The sequence below is a fragment of the Sus scrofa genome, chromosome 6 (assembly GCF_000003025.6).
Source record: "Sus scrofa isolate TJ Tabasco breed Duroc chromosome 6, Sscrofa11.1, whole genome shotgun sequence".
Taxonomy (NCBI): domain Eukaryota; kingdom Metazoa; phylum Chordata; class Mammalia; order Artiodactyla; family Suidae; genus Sus; species Sus scrofa.
In genome coordinates, this window is record NC_010448.4 from 339,369 (window position 1) to 359,964 (window position 20,596).

Here is a 20,596-nt window from a genome sequence, read left to right on the forward strand (position 1 = left end):
CTTTTAGTTTTAAATAAACTGGGCACCTGACCTGGCTGGGTTGCTGAGTAAAAGTCCCCGGAGAAAGAGGAGGCGGAAATCGGAGGGCTACAGTGGGCTGAGCCGGGCTGTGGTGGCTGCGGGGTTCTGCAGGGTTCCGGGGCGCTGCAGGGCTCAGGGGGACTGCGGTGCTGGGCGGGCCAGGGGCTGCAGTGCGCTGGGGGGCCCGAGGGTACGTTGTGGTCGTGGGCAAAGGGACCTGCGCTTTAGGGTTCCCCCTTTGGAGCATTGGTGGGCTGACCTGAAGCTGTACCGGGGGGGGGGGGGGGGGGTACCTGGTCAGGGCCTGTGGGGACGGAGAGCAGAGTGGGCGTCAGAGAGAAATGTGGAAAGAATGGCCAGGACGCCACTGGACGTACCCTGGGACCAAAGGGCTACCTAATGCATCCGTGTCGAGCACCCACTGCGCGCTCGGCCGTCAGGCTCTGCCCCCGTGGACCCTCCATTCTAGCTGGAGTGGTTAGCATGAGAGCTACCGGTGCTAGGGGGAACACGAGGCAGCGCAGTGAGTGGCCGCCGGAGGGGGTACAGTTTCTCCCGTGAAGGGGACTATACCGTCAGTGCTAAAATAATGTTAAAGACATTTGATAATTATGACCTTAATCATGAGTCAAGATGATTTGTTTCAATTTAAGCGAATTACCATATTCAGTTCATTCCGGTCATTTTTGAATCCTGATAGTTTATAGCTAATAATGAGGTTAGTTTTTAGATTATTTGAGATGCTCAGGAGAGGGGTAGGAGGAGGGCAGTTTCTAGGTCAAATAACAGGAATGCAACAGCTACTAAGAAATGTTATGGAGAAGGGTACGTGTGCGTACAAGCCCATCTTTCGATTTTTCTAAGTATTCAGCTGTGGCGGTCAGAACGCATACATGTGTTTAAAGATACAGAGTTCCCTTAAGGATCTGGCATTGTCACTGCAGCGGCCTGGGCCGATGCTGTGGCTCGGCCTCGATCCCTGGCCCAGGAACTTCCACATGCTTTGGGCAGGGAAAAAAAATACAAGCCGTGATGTTAGCAGTGTGTTAGCAAGGGACGTCACTACGAGACGTCTCTCTCCTGGGTGGTACCGAAACTAACCGATCAGAAGCCAACTGTACTATTACGACTAAAGCATTAAGACCCTCACCAGTAGACGGAGAAGCAGAGACCATGGGTAAAGCCTGCTGATGATGCCAGGAACTCAGCAAGCTGACACATACGGTCACCAGACGAAAGGGGTGTGAGCTCAGGCAGGCAGGGCACACTCTCCAGCCACCCAGAGGGGGGTAGACCCTGCCCCTCGGGCTCCTGGTGCAGATTGAACAGCTGTGGCGGGGTCCCCTGAATGGCCCCTCGCCAGCAGGAGCCCTCATCCACCGCCAGAGAGGGACAGCTGTCAATTCAGCTCTCCTGACAAAGCCACTTCCAAAGTTCTAAGTGCCGTGGCTGCCACCCCTCCCACATTGTTCTGCACCCTTTAATCCCTGGGTCAGGTTACACTCCCCCTAGGAGCCCCTAGACCCTCCAGGGACTGTGCATGTCCCTCTGGTTGGACCTGACACCTTCAGGGTGTGGCCTCAAGCCTAACCGGTCCAGGGCTGGGGACATGTCGGTCACAAACGCCAAGTCCTGAGCACACTCCTCCGGTGAGCAGGGAGAGGCGAGGGACGCGGCCTGCTCCCTGTGGGTCGTCCGCACAGCCAGCCACATGCAACAGGCAGACGCCTCTTCGCTGGTCACCACAGGCCTCTCTCTGCGCCAGGGTCACGCGCCCTCTGCCAAACTGCCAGCGTCTGCAGAAGGTGAGAGGCAGGTGGCCCCTGGGGAACCTGCAGCTCTCCACAGGACAGGGCGGCCTTTGTGCCATGATGACCAGGACTCAGAACACAGGGAGCAGCAGCCACTGTGGTGCTGGTTTATTCTTTGGCCTGTAAGTTATAGGCGTCCCCTGTGCTGGGGCTCCTGTGTCGGAAGCAGGGGCCCCATTCCCTGTGCTCCTGGATGGCTCCCTGCGCCTCTACTGCAACACACCTGGAGCCGGTGAGCGTCTCTGTGGAGGCGCTTATGAGGACGATCTGTGGGATGGAAACACTCTTCTTCTCTGACTCCACAGCAGGGTTCTCTGGAAGGAAGAAGACACCCAGGTATTTCACACGTCTGCAGAAAACGCTTCTGTAAAGCAGACAGTGTGCATCTGCATTCAGGCCGGACAAAGGAATTGGGTTCACGGCCCAGGGAAAGAAACGAGCGAGGCCGAAAGCAGTCAGAGCCGCCAGTGTACACTCCAAAGCCGGGTCGGCAGAGGGCTCGGCCACGAGCGTGGGGAGCACTAGAGGTCCTCTTTCAGGGAGGCCTCCACATCCACATGGAGAGCCTGGGCTGCCGGGTGGCCCGGGCGACAGACACAGGAAGGAGACAGCCGTGGAAGAGGCAGGGGCTGCCCCAGACGTGAGGGCTCAGACTCGGTTTCCAGAGGACGTCTGGACAGAACGCAGGGTGCAGCAGACAACGGCACTCCCGACGTCGGCCGCCGCGTCTTCCCGGGCTTGTTAAGATTACAAGGAATGAAGAGTTCCCGTCGTGGCTCAGTGGTTAGCGACTCCGACTAGGAACCATGAGCTCGCAGGTTCAATCCCTGGCCTCGCTCGGTGGGTTAGGGATCCGGCGTTGCCGTGAGCTGTGGTGTAGGCAGGGGGCTACAGCTCCAATTAGACCCCTAGCTTGGGAACCTCCTTGTGCCGCGGGAGTGGCCCTAGAAAAGGCAAAATGACCAAAAAAAAAAAAAAAAATACAAGGAATGAATAGGACAGGAAATATGCTGGGACCGTCAACTGTTACAGAGACAAGAAGATGCCCCTTCATGGCCCCACCGCAGCTCCGGGCCTGCTCCCTGGGCTACGAGTGGAGGCACCTCCATTCAAGTCTCTCTTAAGCCCCCCAGGGACGACGTGGCCCCTGCACGCACACAGGTGTGAAACAGCATGAGCACACAGCCTCACCTGTTGCCCCCCCAACACCTCACCATCTCCGCTACACCAGAGCTCCCTGTTCTGGGCCGGACCTTGTTCTGAGCACACTGCTTTCTAAAGAAGGTCCTCTTGGGAGTTCCCTTCATGGCGCAGCAGAAACGAATCCACCTAGAATCCGTGAGGATACAGGTTTGATCCCTGGCATCGCTCAGTGGGTCGGAGACCCAGCACTGCCGTGAACTGTGGTGTAGGCCAAAGACGTGGCTCGCATTGCTGTGGCTGTGGCTGTGGTGCAGGTGGCGGCTACAGCTTCAATTCAACCCCTAACCTAGGAACCTCCATATCCTGCAGGTGTGGCCCTAAAAAGACCAAAAAAAAAAAAATTGATTAAAATTTCCTTTTTTTTTTTCCTTTTTTTAAGGCCACACCTGTGGCATATGGAAGTTTGCAGGCTAGCAGCTGGATTGGAGCTGAAGCTGCTGGCCTGCACCACAGCCACAGCAATGCAGGACCCAAGCTGGATCTGCAACCTACGCTAGAGCTCACGGCAACACGGGATCCTTAACCTACTGAGCGAGGCCGGGGGTCGAACCCGCATCCTCACGTACTCAACGTCGGGTTCTTAACCTGCTGAGCCCCAAGGGGCACTGTGGGAGGGCTGAGTCTCGCAGGGACCTCGGAGCTCTGCCGAGCCTCCTGTCCATAGGTCAGCCCCTCCTTCGCAGCAGCCTGTGGTCCTCAGTCTGGGGCCGCCACTTCGGTAATCAGCTCCCTTTGATGAGCGTAATACAGGGTATCTCCAACTTCTCAAACAAGGCAGCAATGAACATCCCTGCATTTGTGTACTTACAAAATTGTGAAGGCTTATCTGTGACATAAGTTAACTAGGAACGTTTTGGTAAATGCTGTCAAAATGCTTCCCGTTAAGCAAAGTCAGCTGATACTTCTGCGACGACGTGGCCATGGGCAGGACACCTCTCCGCAGCCTCCTGATTCGCATCAGTTTTCTCGGTGCCTTCCTGTGACGCAGTGGCAGTGGGAGCCCACTGGCCACCGTCCCGCCCCTGAGCTGAGCCCCGCAGGCGCAGGCGGGAGGCTGGCTCACGGGCCAGGGGAGGGCGGTTCTTCCCTCGTCTCCTTTTGACCTTTTTTGGGGGGAAGCTTTTATATATTCAGGAAATTCACCCTTAGTGATTTGTACTGCAAAGAGCTCCCTGGCTTTTTAACCTTCCCTCTGTTGCTTCTTGCAGCAGACATATCACTTTAATCCTTAATGGCTTTTAGCATTTGTCCCACTGGAAAAAGACATCCCTGCCCCAAAGTGATAACAACATTTACCCATTTCCACTTTTTTCCTTTTTTTGGCTGCCGCTCGGCATATGGAATTCCTGGGCCAGGGATCAGATCCGAGCTGAAGTTGTGACTGGCTCACAGCTGCCGCAATGCCAGGTCCTCACCCCATGTGCCAGGCAGAGGAGCGAACCCGCACCCAGAGCTCCAGAGAGGCTCCTGACCCCTTGTGCCACATGGGGAACTCTGTCCCCACCTGATACTTTCATAGTTTTGTTTTCCATGTTTACCTTTTTGAGCCAGAGAATTTGGTGAGTAAGCGTGAGATGGAAATGCTAAGCTTTTCATTTCATCACTTGCCTGGTGAGCTGGCCCAGCACCCGTCTTTCTGGCGCCCGCACCCCATGTGAGCTGGTCCACTGTGAGTTGTCGCTGCAACACGCTTCCCATCAGAGGACTCCATCCCTCTGCCTTTTCAGGTGTTGCCTGCTGTCTTTACATTTCTCTTTTTTAATAATCATCTTTTCCATTAGAGATGGTTTACAGTGTTGTGTCAATCTTCCACGGTACAGCATCGTGGCCCAGGCGCGCACACACACACACACACACACACACACACACACACACACACCCTTTTTTCTACATCCCTACCCTCTTAGGTGGCGTCTGGGATCATTTGGTGCTGTGCTGTTTAGATTGGGGTCACGCTGACTTGATAGGCTACAGGAGAATGAATGTCTTTATGCTCCATAATTTTGTCATTTGGAGAATGTTACATAAATAAAATCATACAGCATGTGACCTTTTGAAATTGGCTTTTCTCTTTTTTTTTTTTTTTTTTCCTGTCTTTTTGCCTTTTCTTGGGCCGCAACCGTGGCATATGGAGGTTCCCAGGCTAGGGGTCGAATTGGAGCTGCAGCTGCCGGCCTGCACCACAGCCACAGCAATGTGGGATCTGAGCCGCGTCTGCGACCTACACCACAGCTCACGGCAACGCCGGATCCTGAACCCACTGAGTGAGGGCAGGGAAAGAACCCAGGGATCGAACCTGTGTCCTCATGGATCCTAGTCAGGTTTGCTAACCACTGAGCCACAAAGGGAAATTCCATCACTCAGCATGTTTTTTCAAGAGGTGATAAATGTCCTTAAGTTTTTTCAAAAATTTATGGCAATTAAGCATCTACCTTCACAAAACTCATTATGGAAACACTCAGATACACATGAAGAGAAAATAAAATAATGGCTCCCCACATAGGCATGACACAGCTTAATAATGTCGCTTTGTTTTCTGTCTTTCTCAGTTTTGTTTTTTGTTTTTTTTTGTCTTTTTGCCATTTCTTTGGGTCGCTCCCGTGGCATATGGAGGTTCCCAGGCTAGGGGTCCAAACGGAGCTGTGGCTGCCAGCCTACACCAGAGCCACAGCAACGCGGGATCCGAGCCTTGTCTGCAACCTACACCACAGCTCACAGCAACGCCAGATCCTTAACCCACTGAGTGAGGGCAGGGACCGAACCCGAAACCTCAGGGTTCCTAGTTGGATTCGTTAACCACTGCGCCACGACGGGAACTCCTTTCTCAGTTTTTTTAAGCAGTTTCAAGAAAATCCCAGACATGTAATTTTATTTTACCCATAAATTGTGCAGTATTCCTCTCTATCAGATGCACTGATTCCAAGCCAGAGCTGCAACCTGCGCTACATCCTTAACCCACTGTGCCGGGCCGGGGATGGAACCCGTGCCACCGCAGAGCCAATCTGGATCCTGAATCCGCTGCACCACAGCAGCAAATCCCCAGGTGCAGATTTTTTTTTCTTTTTTTTTTTGGCGTAACCCCACCAGCGCTGTCCCACCTCGGGGTGTTACCGTTCACCCTCCATCATCATCTAGGACCCAGTTGGATTGTCTCAAGAATGATGCAGCCCAAATCGAACTCTGCTTTCCGATCGCAGGTCTCCAGGCTCCGCCTCACCTCCTCTGCTGCGCCACGACGGAACTCCCCAAAACCTACTTTTAATAACCGTGTAATACACAGATTTTCTGACTTGCTGGAACTCTCCATTTCTCTAAGGCTCTTACTGTAGTAGGTTAAGCTAAAGACACATGACTCTTCCAAATCTAATAGGGAAATTCCTCAGCTTTAAAGCACAAACATGGGAGTTCCCGTCGTGGCGCAGTGGTTAACGAATCCGACTAGGAACCATGAGGTTGCGGATTCGACCCCTGGCCTTGCTCAGTGGGTTAACGATCCGGCGTTGCCGTGAGCTGTGGTGTAGGTTGCAGACGCGGCTCGGATCCCGCGTTGCTGTGGCTCTGGCGTAGGCCGGTGGCTATGGCTCCGATTTGACCCCTAGCCTGGGAACCTCCATATGCCGCGGGAGCGGCCCAAGAAATAGCAAAAAAAAAAGACAATAAATAAATAAATAAATAAATAAATAAAGCACAAACATGAAAGAGAGCTGCTCTTGGCCCACTTGGTTGGCTGTTCTCCTGGCCGACCGTGTGTCTGCCTTCACTACCAATCCCTGGATGCCACTCTCTGCAAGGCCACCACCCAGCTACCGGGCTTACTCACAGCCTTTTCTGAGCTCACGCCATCTCTCTGCTGCACCCAGCACTGCTCCGTGGTTCTCCTGCCTTTTTAACAGCTTTATTCAGTATCACGTAAGTACCGTAAAATTTGCTTGTTTGTCTGTTTATTTATTTACTTATTTATTTATTTATTGTCTTTTTGCCTTTTCTAGGGCCACTCCCACGGCATATAGAGGTTCCCAGGCTAGGGGTCTAATTGGAGCTGAAGCTGCTGGCCTACGCCACAGCCACAGCCACTTGGGATCCCAGCTGCATCTGTGACCTACGCCACAGCTCAGGGCAACGCCGGATCCTTAACCCCCTGAGCAAGGCCAGGGATCGAACCTGTAACCTCACGGCTCCTACTCGGATTCGTTAACCACTGCGCCACGACGGGAACTCCTTTCTCAGTTTTTTTAAGCAGTTTCAAGAAAATCCCAGACATGTAATTTTATTTTACCCATAAATTGTGCAGTATTCCTCTCTATCAGATGCACTGATTCCAAGCCAGAGCTGCAACCTGCGCTACATCCTTAACCCACTGTGCCGGGCCGGGGATGGAACCCGTGCCACCGCAGAGCCAATCTGGATCCTGAATCCGCTGCACCACAGCAGCAAATCCCCAGGTGCAGATTTTTTTTTCTTTTTTTTTTGGCGTAACCCCACCAGCGCTGTCCCACCTCGGGGTGTTACCGTTCACCCTCCATCATCATCTAGGACCCAGTTGGATTGTCTCAAGAATGATGCAGCCCAAATCGAACTCTGCTTTCCGATCGCAGGTCTCCAGGCTCCGCCTCACCTCCTCTGCTGCGCCACGACGGAACTCCCCAAAACCTACTTTTAATAACCGTGTAATACACAGATTTTCTGACTTGCTGGAACTCTCCATTTCTCTAAGGCTCTTACTGTAGTAGGTTAAGCTAAAGACACATGACTCTTCCAAATCTAATAGGGAAATTCCTCAGCTTTAAAGCACAAACATGGGAGTTCCCGTCGTGGCGCAGTGGTTAACGAATCCGACTAGGAACCATGAGGTTGCGGATTCGACCCCTGGCCTTGCTCAGTGGGTTAACGATCCGGCGTTGCCGTGAGCTGTGGTGTAGGTTGCAGACGCGGCTCGGATCCCGCGTTGCTGTGGCTCTGGCGTAGGCCGGTGGCTATGGCTCCGATTTGACCCCTAGCCTGGGAACCTCCATATGCCGCGGGAGCGGCCCAAGAAATAGCAAAAAAAAAAAGACAATAAATAAATAAATAAATAAATAAATAAAGCACAAACATGAAAGAGAGCTGCTCTTGGCCCACTTGGTTGGCTGTTCTCCTGGCCGACCGTGTGTCTGCCTTCACTACCAATCCCTGGATGCCACTCTCTGCAAGGCCACCACCCAGCTACCGGGCTTACTCACAGCCTTTTCTGAGCTCACGCCATCTCTCTGCTGCACCCAGCACTGCTCCGTGGTTCTCCTGCCTTTTTAACAGCTTTATTCAGTATCACGTAAGTACCGTAAAATTTGCTTGTTTGTCTGTTTATTTATTTACTTATTTATTTATTTATTGTCTTTTTGCCTTTTCTAGGGCCACTCCCACGGCATATAGAGGTTCCCAGGCTAGGGGTCTAATTGGAGCTGAAGCTGCTGGCCTACGCCACAGCCACAGCCACTTGGGATCCCAGCTGCATCTGTGACCTACGCCACAGCTCAGGGCAACGCCGGATCCTTAACCCCCTGAGCAAGGCCAGGGATCGAACCTGTAACCTCACGGTTCCTAGTCAGATTCGTTAACCGCTGCGCCACGACAGGAACTCCAAATTTACCTGTTTAAAGCATACAATTCAATGGAATTTAGTAAACCTCCAAAGCTGGGCAACCATTGATTCAGTATTTTTTTTAAAACTCAATGAGTTTGATTAATCTCTAGTTGTACAATGATCATCACAACCCAGTTTTACAGCATTTCCAACCCAAAACCCCACCCCATCCCCCCCACCCCAACCTGTTTCCTTTGCAAACTAAGTTTTTCAATATCTGTGAATCAGAATCTGCTGTGCAAAAACGTTCGCTGTATCCTTTTTTTACAGTTATTTATTTATTTATTTATTTACTTTGGTCTTTTTGTCTTTTTAGGGCCACATCCAAGGCATGTGGACGTTCCCAGGCGAGGGGTCTCATCGGAGCTACAGCCGCAGCAATGCGGGACCCGAGCTGCATCTGTGACCTACACCGCAGCTCATGGCAACGCCGGATCCTTAACCCACTGAGCAAGGCCACATTCGTATGGATGCTAGTCGTGTTTGTTAGCCGCTAAACCAGGACAGGAACTCCCACTGTGTCCCTTTCTTAGATTTCGCATATGAGTGGTGGCATACCGCATTGCTGTCTCACTGCCTGACTTCACTTGGCACGGTAATTTCTAGGTCCATCCACGTTGCTGCAAATGCCAATATTCCGTTCCTTTTTGTGGCTAAGTAATATTCCATCGTGTGTGTGCACCACATCTTCTTTATCCCGTCCTCTGTGGATGGACATTTAGGCTGCTTCCATGTCTTGGCTGTTGTGAATAGTGCTGCAGTGAACACTGGGGTACAGGTATCTTTTTGAGCCATGGTTTTCTCTGGAACGATGCCCAGGAGTGGGCAGTTATAAGAATATTTCCATCGGCCTCCAAAAGTCCCTGGTGCCCACTTGCAGCCGGTCCCTGTGGCTGCCTTAGCCCAGGCTTCCTCCATAGAGATGGGCCTTTTCTGGCCTTTCCTGTAAACGGAAGCGTGACCTAAGTGGCCTCCGCCACGCCACTGGCTTCTCGCTGTGCCCTGGGGAGCCCCGCACGGCGCCGTGCGGCACGCCAGGACCCCGTCCTGAGGCTTCACTCTTCGCCTCCCTGGCCCTGACCTTTCCCGCCTCCACCATCTCCCTCCACCCTCTGAAGCGTGGGTGTGACAGGCGCTGATGGTGCGGCCCCCGCCGTCCTGGAGGGCACGCGAGGCCTGCAGGGGGACGGTTCTCCTTGCAAAAGTGAAGGGAACCAGACGCGGCCCCATCTGCAGGACACGGAGAGCCGTCCAGGCGCCTGGGAACCCGAGGGTGGTCACGGTGACAAAGGGCAGACACGGGTCCCCGACGCCGCGAGGCCCGCCGAGGTCCCGCCCCGGCCTCCCGTGTCAGGAGACAGAGCCCCCGGCAGAAAAGCCATGTCCGGACAGCTTTTCCGTGGTTTGCAGCCCAAAGCCTTCTGACAGAGGGGCAGCCCTTTCCAAACCCCCCAAGGTGCCGGCCTTCCCTGCGGTTTCGGCCTCCCGGTGAGGGCTCCCAAACGGGGATCTCAAGTCCGAGCCCGGCTCCGAGGGCAGCGCCCTCATGTCGAACCGCTTCCTCCCTCAACGACCCCGCAGGGGCCTCCATCTGAAGCTGCCTGGCCCAGCCCCGGCCCCTCGTGGCCAGCGTGCCTCCTGTCCTTCCTCATCTGACCCCCAGAGTCACCGAAACCCACTCTCCTGGCCCTGGCGGGGCCCCATGTCTTAGCAGAGGGCAGGTTCTGCTGCTTCTACCTCCTGGGTCCTCGGGAGTTCTGACCCCACTGCCTGGTTCCTACTCAGTTACGGCCACAGCCTAGGCCAGGCCTCCTGGTGCCCCAGAGCCTCGGTCCCAGAATCACACTTTTCCGAGGCACAAATCTCATCATTCCTTCCTTATTTTTTGTGTATTTATTTTTGGGGCTGCACTGTGCAGCCGCGGGTATGGGAATCTCAGTTCCCGGACCAGGGATTGAACCTGGGCTGCAGCAGTGAAAGCACCGAGGCCCAACCACTAGGAACCCCCTGCCCTAGGTTTCATTATTTAATAATTTCATTTCCACAACACACAGGATAAAACTTCAAAAAGGCTCATGTTATTTGGCTGCTGCCGTGGCTTCAACCCATGACTCCACACAAAGGCCCGGCCACACGGGGCTGTTTCAAGAGAATAACTCGGAGTTCCCGTCGTGGCGCAGTGGTTAACGAATCCGACTAGGAACCTTGAGGTTGCGGGTTCCATCCCGGCCCTTGCTCAGTGGGTTAAGGATCTGGCGTTGCCGTGAGCTGTGGTGCAGGTTGCAGACGCGGCTCGGATCCCGTGTTGCTGTGGCTGTGGTGGAGGCCGGTGGCTATGGCTCCGATTCGACCCCTAGCCTGGGAAACCTCCACATGCCGCAGGGCGGCCCAAGAAATAGCAAAGAGAAAAAAAAAAAAAAAAAAGAATAACTCTATCCACCGGCATCACTCTTTTCCCAGCAACGTCCTTTCCTCCGTGACCCTGGCCCAGGCAGAGAGCGCCCACACCCCTTCTCACCCAGGGCTGTGCTCCATGGAGCGGCCTTCCCGCTGTGTTCCAGCCTGTGGGATGCAGGAGGGGTGACCGTGGGGCCACAGGCGTCCCACCCTCTGGATGAAGGCAGACCTGCATGGCACACAGTGAGGCTCTTTTTTTTTTTTTTTCTTTTTTGGCCGCCCTGAATGTGGGGTTCCCAGGCCAGGAATCAGATCTGGGCTGTAGTTGTGACCTAGCCGCAGCTGAAGCCACACCGGACCCTTAGCCCACTGTGCCAGGCCAGGGATTGAACCTGTGTCCTGGTCCTGCATAAGCGTCACTGATTCCTTTTCAGCACAGCAGGAACTCCTGGCCAGGCCCTCCTGACTGGGGAGGGCACCCGTCACTCGGGAGCGCACCTAAACCTTTCTCGAACTGACACCTTCCATCTAGGATTCGGGATGTCCACCTCCTGGATCCAGGACCTCAAAACCCTTCTGTCATGAGGACCCGCCCCCTGACTCCAGCATCCCTTCACTCAGACCCATCTCCAAACTCCTTGAGTCACAAACCTCCTGTCCCTTCCTGGGCGTGTCCTACCTTGGACTTCAGACACAGGCCATTCCTGCTCAGCTGCCTCTTTCTCCTGCTGTGGGCTCTCCAAAGGCTCAGTGTCTGGAGGCCTCTCAGGCTCTGGGGAGGGCCTGTCCATCAGCCTTTCCTTAGCCTTGGGGATTGAATAGATGTGTCTCTCCGGCTCCTCACCTGAAATAGACGGATCTTAATTAGACCTATATTTTCCTGAGTCCAGGGCAACGCGGCCCATCCTTCCTCAGTTTCCTGCTTTGGTCCAGAATGAAATAAGATAGCCTGAAAGACATGGGTCACTCCGCTTCCCTACACGTGTATACTTCCCCGAAGCCTGTCAGGTCGTCAGGGAGGACCCGGGGCAGGAGGACCTGCGCGGGTGGGGCCGCGACGAGGGACGGCGGGCGGGCGGCCCTTCACCTTCGCTTTCCCAGGTTTGTGTTTGTTTTTTTTGGGGGGGAGGGTTGCTTGTTTTTTGGCCGCCCCCGCGGCATATCAGATCCCGGACCCACTCTGCCGGGCCGGGGACCGGACCTGCGGCCCTGCGCGCTAGAGACGCCACCGACCCCGTTGCGCCACAGCAGGGACTCCTGTGTTTGCTTCCGCAAAGTCCCATAGGTGAGCCGGCCACCCGCGCCGGCTGAGCCCCTCGGCGGCGCTCAGCCGGCTGACTCACAGTGGCCCCGCGGCGGCGGCGCGGGCCCGGTGGTCTCCATGGCAACGCCGCGGCCCTCGGGAGGGGCCGCGCTCTCGCGAGAGGGCCCGGCCGCCGGAAGGGGAGGCGACCCGGAAGTGCCCGCCCGGCCGCCAGCCTGCGCCGGTTGGCTCCTTCGACGCCGCTGGGAGATTCCCGTCCCGCCGCTCCCGCCAGGCCTGCCGCTGCCGGACCCGCCATGGACGGTAAGGGGCCGCCTCGCTCCAGGGGCGTGCGGGGCGGGGCCGCCTCTCCCGCGGGCGAGGCTCAGGCGGGCGCCCGTGGCCTCGATCCCAGGCCTGGTCCCGCTCCCCGACGGCGGACGCCGGCGGCTCCTCCCGGGACCGCGATCCCCGACCGTGGATCCCGGGGCCTCGACTCAGGACTTCAACCCCAGACCCCGATCCCCACCCTGGAGCCCGGAGCCTCCACCGGGGACCCCGATCCCTGACCCCCTCCTCGGCGGCCGGCTGCCCCTGCCCCTCCTATCTCCCCCATCCCCCAATCCAAGGCCCTGGCGGGGGACATCGGCCCTTGGGGGCCCTGAGATGCCGGCCAGAGCGCCGCGGAAAAGGAGACAGTTGCACCTCTGCCCCCAGAACACCGGGAAGGGAAATAGGAAGAGCTCAGGACGGAAGCAGTCGTCATGAGCCAGGCAAAACATCTCTTGATGGGAACTGTACACTCCCATTCTGCAGATGGGAAAACGGGTTGAGACAGTGTCCGTGCAGGCACAGACTCCGGGCAGCCTGGCGCCCTCCTACCTCCCTCCACTGCCCGCAGCACCACCTCAGGACCCTCTGCCCTGCTCTGTTCAAGAAACAGGAAGAATCAGTGACAGTGAGGGTACCTACCTTTCTCGAAGGTTTAAGGGCTGGTGTGATAGAGGTTGTGAAATGTCCCGCCCCGGCCCAGCGCACATACACACAGGCGTTGTGTTTTCCCCGTAACTCTTTTCTCCGGGTCCGATTTTGCCCTTCAGACTCTTTCCCTCCCGCTCAAGTCCGGGCCACACCCAGTCCAGCCTTGCTCTCCCTGCTGTCTGTACATGGCCTGCCACCTGTGCTCAGGGGGCACAGATGGCTCTGGCCTTGACCGGACTTGCACGGATGGGTGATGGGTGCCCAAACAGACCTGAAACTCCCCTGAGCTCTCAGCTGGCACACCTGACGTGCCTTTCTGGTTCCAGATTCCGGCTAGAGGATTTTCGTTCTTCATTCTGGGTTAGTGTGGTAAACCCTTTCAGGAATTAGTCTCCAAATTTAGAACAGGATTTTTTTTTTTTTTTTTTTTTTTTTTTTGGTCTTTTTAAAGGCTGTACCCGGGCCATATGGAGGTTCCCAGGCTAGGGGTCCAGTCGAAGCTGCGGCTGCCAGCCTACACCACAGCCACAGCCACTGCAATGAAGAATCTGAGCTGTGTCTGCGACCTACACCACAGCCCACAGCAGCTCCGGATCCTTAACCCACTGAGCAAGGCCAGGGATCAAACCCACAACCTCGTGGATCCTAGTTGGGTTCTTTAGCCACTGAGCCACGGCAGGAACTCCCCATCCTGCTGTTTTGATCCATTTGCTTTTGGGAAGAAAAGAATATATAAAAAATAAACTGTTGGGAGTTTCCATCATGGTGCGGCGGAAATGAATCTGACTAGGAACCATGAGGTTGTGGGTTCGATCCCTGGCCTCACTCAGTGGGTTGAGGATCCAACTTTGCAATGAGCTGTGGTGTAGGTCACAGACACAGCTCGGATACCGAGTGGCTGTGGCTGTGGTGTAGGCCGGCGGCGGCTACAGCTCCGATTCGACCCCTGGCCTGGGAACCTCCCTATGCCGCGAGTGTGGCCCTAAAAAACAAAAAAGCAAAAAACAAAAAGAAGAAAATAGATTGTGAAGTACCGTACCTGACCAAAGTGGGGAGACTCCCAGGCGTCCTTTGTAAAGCTGCACTGATGACAGACCACCTGGCGTCCTCACTCGGGCATCCAGGCCTTCCCTCACCTGCTGATTCTCAGGGTCAGCTGGTGCCGTCCTCTTGTCACCTGTAGGCAGTGGAGGGTCAGGGAGGCTCTGTGTTTGCACAAGCGCTGTGTCTAAGGAGCGGGCAGAGCTGGTGTGGGGTGGCCTCCCTGCAGGCCCAGTTCTGCAGCAGCTGTCCCGTCCAGGAGGGTCCTGGTGACCCCGTCAGCTCCTTAGGCTGCTGCTGGTATAGTGCCTCACATTCTCAGACCATCTCCTCTCTTTGCAGATACTCTGTTCCAGTTGAAGGTATGTACTGCACAGCTGGTCACCCTGGAGGTTGTCCTGGTGGTTGTCAGTGGGGACAGATGGTGTGAGTCACCCTGAGGGGACGGTGCTCAGCCAGACTGACGACAGAGGAGCCAGTGAGTTGATGGCTTGTCCTGGGCTGAGTGGAGCAGGTCACTTGGGCTCATGCAGAAGAGCGAGAGGGCGTGCGCCTCGACGTCCACTGGGCACTGAGAACGCTGGCCTCCAGTCCCTGACAGCCACGTGCAGGGAGCGCTCTGGGCAGCTGAGCGTTCCTCCCCCCTGCGGGGGGGTCGGCAGCTCCTCGGCCCCTCCCAGGGCTGCTCCTGAAGAACAGGACAGGAGAATCTGGGAGTTCCCGTCATGGAACCATGAGGTTGCAGGTTTGATCCCTGGCCTTGCTCAGTGGGTTAAGGACCCGGCGTTGCCGTGAGCTGTGGTGTAGGTCGCAGGCACGGCTCGGGTCCCGCGTTGCTGTGGCTGTGGTGTAGGCCTGTGGCTACAGCTTCAATTGGACCCCTAGCCTGGGAACCTCCACATGCTGCGGGTGTGGCCCTAAAAAGACAGGAGGAAAAAAAAAGAATCTGGACGTCTCTCTGAGGAACGGAAGACAGAGTCCAGGTGCCTGGGGGGCCAGGGCCCTCCTGGGTGGGAGAGTGACAGTGCTGGCAGGACCAGAGGTAGGGATCGGGCCTCAGGAAGGCTGAGCGTTTGGTCGGGTGAGGCTCGTCGGGGCCACTCTGATCCGGGCCGGGGTGTGCGGGCTCAGGTCAGGGGTCCCCGCCGCAGCTGACAGGCAGGTCCCAGGGCATGTGGCCAAAGAGTGGACTTTGTTTGGAGGCAGCAGGGTAGTGGCCCGGTGTGGACTTGGGCAGAGGAGGACTGAGCAGGCCGCGGAGCACCTGCAGAGAGGGGCGGGGCTGGCCTAGGGGCCAGGTGCCCTTCTGAGGGGCCTGAGTGGGTGGGCAGGAGGGGCTGGGGGCGTGGAGCTGCCCCTGCCACTCAGCAGCAAGGTTTCAGAGCCGTGCTGCCTGGCACCAGCCACCTCAGGCACCTCGGTGTGGCTTGTGCTACTGAGGGACTGACTTTTTCACCTTTGGTTAACTTTAGGTTATTTGCATTTAAGTAGTCACATGTGTCCAGGGGCTGCTGGACTGGCCGGTGAACGATGGAAGAGTTTGCGGAAAGATGGCTAGTGTCTGGCCCAGCACACGTTGACCTGAGGGCCCCTCAGGGTTGAGTCTGAGGATGAGGAACTGGGGGGGGGGGGGCGTCCAGGAGAGGCTCTGGTGCCCGGTGAGCCTGAGGTCAGGGCGCGTGCAAGCAGGCCAGACGGCCGCCTGAGGCCTGGACGCCACGGCCGAAGGGCAGCGGCCGTCGAGCGGGAGCGGCTCGGGTGGCAGGGCCTGCGGGATGCGGGCGGAGGCCAGGGGCGCTCTCTCCACCTTCCCCACCACGTGTCGCCCCCGGGGCCCGGGCTGTGTGAGGGACAGCACCGCACACCTGTCCTCTGTGCTGGGGGTGGGTGCTCTCGCAGAGGCGGCCAGCTAGAGGGGCCGCCATCCACCCGCGGCCTGGCGCCCACTGGGCAGGGAGCGGGCGGGGGCCGCCTCGCCTGCTGACCTGGCCTCCGGGCACCGTCAGTTCACAGCGAAGCAGCTGGAGAAGCTGGCCAAGAAGGCGGAGAAGGACTCCAAGGCGGAGCAGGCCAAGGTGAAGAAGGTGAGTGGGGCGGGCGGCCGGCACCCGGGACACCTGCTCACAGCGGCTTCGGGGCTGGCGTGGCAGCGGGGCCTCCGCACCGGATGGGCGCCCAGAGCAGAAGGGAGGCGCCCGCGGCCCCCGTGGTCCTGACCCTTGGAACCAGCGTGGCCTGCATGGGTTCCCCGCGCTCTGGTTCTCCCGTGGAGCGAGGCGAGCGAGCCTCAGGCGGCGCCGGGGAGGGCAGGGAGGCGGCTGTGCCTTCTGGCCCGGCTTTCGGGGCTGCTCCTCTCCGGGGCCGTGTCCTTGGGGCTGAGGCTGAGCGGGCGTGCCCCGCGCTAGCAGACGGGGCCCAGGCGAGGCCGGGACCAGGCCCCAGCGGCGTTTCCCCCGAACTCAGGCCCTTCAGCAGAAGAACGTGGAGTGTGCGCGGGTGTACGCCGAGAACGCCATTCGCAAGAAGAATGAGGGTGTGAACTGGCTGCGCATGGCGTCCCGCGTGGATGCGGTGGCCTCCAAGGTGCAGACGGCCGTGACCATGAAGGGGGTGAGTGCCTGGGGGTCCCGCCCGTGCTGTGGGGCTGGCTGGGGCAGAGGTCACACTGGGATTCCCTCCAGACCGCAGGGCAGCGCCGCAGCGGGCGGCACACCTCTGACGCTCAGGTGCCTGGGTCTCGCCGTCTCCGTCCTTCATGGGTGGAGACATGCGCTGGGGGCTCGCAGGGCCAGGGCGCTCGCAGGCCCATCCCCGGGGGGGGGGGCAGCCTTTCCTTCCTGCAGCCCTGCTGCCTCCTCACTCCTCCCTGTGGCAGGTGACGAAGAACATGGCACAGGTGACCAAAGCCCTGGACCGCGCGCTCAGCACCATGGACCTGCAGAAGGTCTCTGCGGTGATGGATAAGTTTGAGCAGCAGGTGCAGAACCTGGATGTGCACACGGCGGTACGTCAGCATGGGGCCGGGGGTCCAGGTGTGCAGGGGGCAGCTGGCCTGTGGTCCCTTCCCCCTGTGGGGGTCACCTCCCACGAGCCTGGCTCCTTGTGGGGGCCCAGACCAGCCCAGGGATGCCCCCCAGATGAGAGAAGGCCTCGGGCGGGTGCTCGTTCGAGTGGCGGCAGGAGTGGGTCCTGAGCTCAGCTGCACCCGGGACCAGAGTCGCGCTGGTGGGCTCCTGGGCCTGACCGCCCTCGCCCGACCCCCAGGTGATGGAGGACTCCATGAGCTCGGCCACCACGCTGACCACGCCGCAGGAGCAGGTGGACAGCCTCATCATGCAGATCGCTGAGGAGAACGGCCTGGAGGTCCTGGACCAGCTCAGCCAGCTGCCCGAGGGCGCCTCCGCCGTGGGCGAGAGCTCCGTGCGCAGCCAGGAGGACCAGCTGTCTCGGAGGTGGGCCCCGAAGCCGCAGCCCCGAGGGAGGGAGGAAGCTCGAGCAGCGAAGCGGGGACCTGGAGCTGCGGAAACCCTGCCCCAGCCAGCTCCGGGCCCAGGGGCAGCTCACTCCCGGCTCCACCTCACGTGTCGTCTCGAGATGGCCTTGAGAAGCTGGAGCAGGGGGTGCCCAGGGTCTCAGGGGGGGCCTGTTGTTTGCAGGTTGGCTGCCCTGAGGAACTAGCGGAGCCCGGCGACACCGCCTCGCAGGAAAGGCAGGGCAGGACGCCTGCGCCCCCTCCCCCGTCTTGCTTCCTGCCCACCCTGGGGCAGCAGCTGTCAGCCTGGCTGCTCTCAGCCCCTCATCTGCCAGGTCTGGGGACTCTTCCTCCTCTCAGCGCGGGCGTGGGTCTGTGTCCTGGTGGGGGACTTTGCACAAGCCGCAGACTCTGGGTAATTTCTGTGACTCTGGGCCAACCGGCTGGGGGATCCGCAGGCACCATTCATGCGCCTTCCTCCAAGGAGTTGACTGGCTCTGGCCGGTGGCGGCGGCCACACGGCTGTGGGGGCCTCCAGGCTCCACGTGACGGCAGGTGTGCCGGGAGCGCCGGCCAGTGGGGTCGGGGCTGCTCTTCGCTGCCCTGCACCCAGGAGGCCCCGCTGCAGCTGGACCTTGCTCCTGCCAGTGGGACGGGCCCATGTGGGCTCCGCAGTACAGATGCCCTGGGGGTCACGCTGAGGTTCTGGTGGGCTTGGCCCTGCAGGGTGTTCTCTCGGAAGCCAGAGTCTGCACCACGGCCCCTCCCAGCCAAGGAGCGGGCGGCCCCTGGGTGCCAGAGGCTGCTCGTCCCCCGTCTCCTCCCTGTAAATACGCTTGTGCCCCGCCTGCCTCCTGCCGCCTCCTGGGCTCTCGCCATGACCCGAAGCGCAAGGGCTGGTGGGAGAGCCACCTCGTGGGGCTGGCGGGGCGGCCTGAGGAGCTTCGGACAGGCTGCAGTTTTCTGTTTTCTCCAATTCCTGATGTTTACTTGGTTTTCCCGAAGCTTCCAGGGTTTTTTTTGGGGGGGGCGGGGGTTGCCAAAAGAGGGAGCCTGTCGCCGACGGGGAGCGCCAGGGTGGCCCCTCGCTGGTCGGTGCTGACCAGGGCCCCCCCGCCCAGTCTGTGCACAGCAGTGGCTCGTGTGGACAGAGACGGACGAGCGCTCTGCCCAGCTCCCTGCGTTCGAGCCTTCCTGCACGCGGGGCCCCTGGCGTTCCGGGCGGTAGGTCGCTCTGGACTGTGGCGCGAGGCCAGAGAATTGGGGTCGGCGAGCCTTCTGCCTTCTCTTCCTTGGTGCCGACCTCACCTTAATCCCTGGCCGGCGTCCCTTGGGGCCCCCACAGGCCGGGGGCTTGGGGACGGCCCCGACTCTGTCCCCAGTGGGAGCAGAGCTCCACGGAGACACCGGGTGGGGGCGGAGGCCACGCCTCATCTGAGGACAGTGGGCAGTTTGCCTTTTCGTGAGATGCTGTCGTGAGTAAACGGGCTGCTCCCGAGCGCTTTGTCTGTCTTTGCCTCAGTGGCCTGGGGTGGGGGTGGGGGGCCTCAGGGCGCCGTCCAGCCCCAGCCGGAGGCTGAGCAGGGGCTCCGACCCCAGGCGCTGCTCAGAGGGCGGAATCAGACCCTCGGTGTGAAGGTCTTCCCCTGGGGGTGTGGACTCATGGGGAGGCTGCAAACCAGCACAGTTTCTGCGCGCTGCCGCGTAGCAGCTTCGCTCAACTTGCACACCATCACCGGCTTCCTCAGGAAACTGCCCTCACGTCGCCAGCCTCCAGTTTGGGACAAGCCTTCCCGTTCCCTTGTCTGCGTGACCCGAGCGGGGTGAGGCCTGCTGGACGGTTCCCGTGCAGCAGGAACTGCAAACCTGCCCACACCCGGGTCCACAGAAGCCACGGCCAGCCGCGCCCCCACCCCCCAGCTGCACCCAGACCGAGGTCTGACATCCCGCTGTGCCCCAGGAACGCCCCCGCCCGCCAGCAACCGCACCTGAGCACACCCCTGGGCTCCGGGAAAGCACAGCCAGGCACTCCCCTGCCACGCGCCCGAAGCCATTGTGTGCACCGCCCGTGGTCGCAGAAACCACGGCAGGCACCTCCTCCGGTGCCAGGAAGCTCCTCTGGGCCGCCCGGTGCCCACAGAGACGCATCTGGTCATCCCCTCGAGCCCACAGAGCCCACCCCTGGGCACAGCCACCCTGCGGGCACCAGGAGCCACGTCTGTGCAAGCCCTGTGCTCACACACCTGTGTCTGGGCCCCCCTTCTGTGCACGTGGGAGCCTCGTGTTTGCACTTAGGTGGTTCCGTCAGGCCGCCTCCTTTGTCCGTCACCCCTTGGACAGTGAGACCTGGTGTCAGGGTCGTAGGTCTGTTTCACCCACACACACAGTCCTAGTCCCTGCACCGCTGGCTGCACGGCTGTGACGGGCCCCTTCCACCAGAGGGCACGCGGGCCCTGCTGCAGCCGCTCCGCGTTGCCGAGTTCTGCCCCAGCCGCGCCCCCTTCAGCAGGGCTGAGCGGCTGCGATCCCCCGGCTCCCCGCCTGGCTGATCTTAACCTGCTGCCTGATGTGTGAACTGGGACCAGGGTTCAGAGGTAGCGCCACAGCCCCGGCCCGGCCCCCGCCCCCAGCCGCCGGCCAGCGTGACCACAACGAGGACCCGGCCCTCCCCGTCCCGGCTCCAGGCGTGCCTGCCTAGGAACAGGGCCTGGGGCTCCTTGGCACCCGGTCACAGAAGCACTGTTGTGGGGGCTGCCGGGGGCGGGGGCGCTGCAATGTGGTGCTCACCCCCGTGGAGCCCGTCACCA

The 20,596-nt window shown here is 58.9% G+C and overlaps 2 protein-coding genes across 2 annotated transcripts; one reads left to right on the forward strand and one right to left on the reverse strand.

The window, feature by feature from the left end:
- SPATA33 (spermatogenesis associated 33) lies at positions 1,908-12,619 on the reverse strand. The gene is made up of 3 exons (XM_013994369.2): positions 12,254-12,619; positions 11,732-11,896; positions 1,908-2,146 (listed from the first exon to the last, which is right to left on the reverse strand). The coding sequence occupies exons 1-3, from the start codon at positions 12,612-12,614 to the stop codon at positions 1,941-1,943; spliced, it is 732 nt and encodes a 243-aa protein (XP_013849823.1). The 5' UTR covers positions 12,615-12,619; the 3' UTR covers positions 1,908-1,940.
- On the forward strand, positions 12,510-19,287 carry CHMP1A (charged multivesicular body protein 1A). The gene is made up of 7 exons (NM_001243360.1): positions 12,510-12,619; positions 14,660-14,679; positions 16,324-16,401; positions 16,781-16,927; positions 17,193-17,321; positions 17,582-17,769; positions 17,974-19,287. Exons 1-7 carry the CDS (start codon positions 12,613-12,615, stop codon positions 17,993-17,995), a joined length of 591 nt encoding a protein of 196 aa, NP_001230289.1. The 5' UTR covers positions 12,510-12,612; the 3' UTR covers positions 17,996-19,287.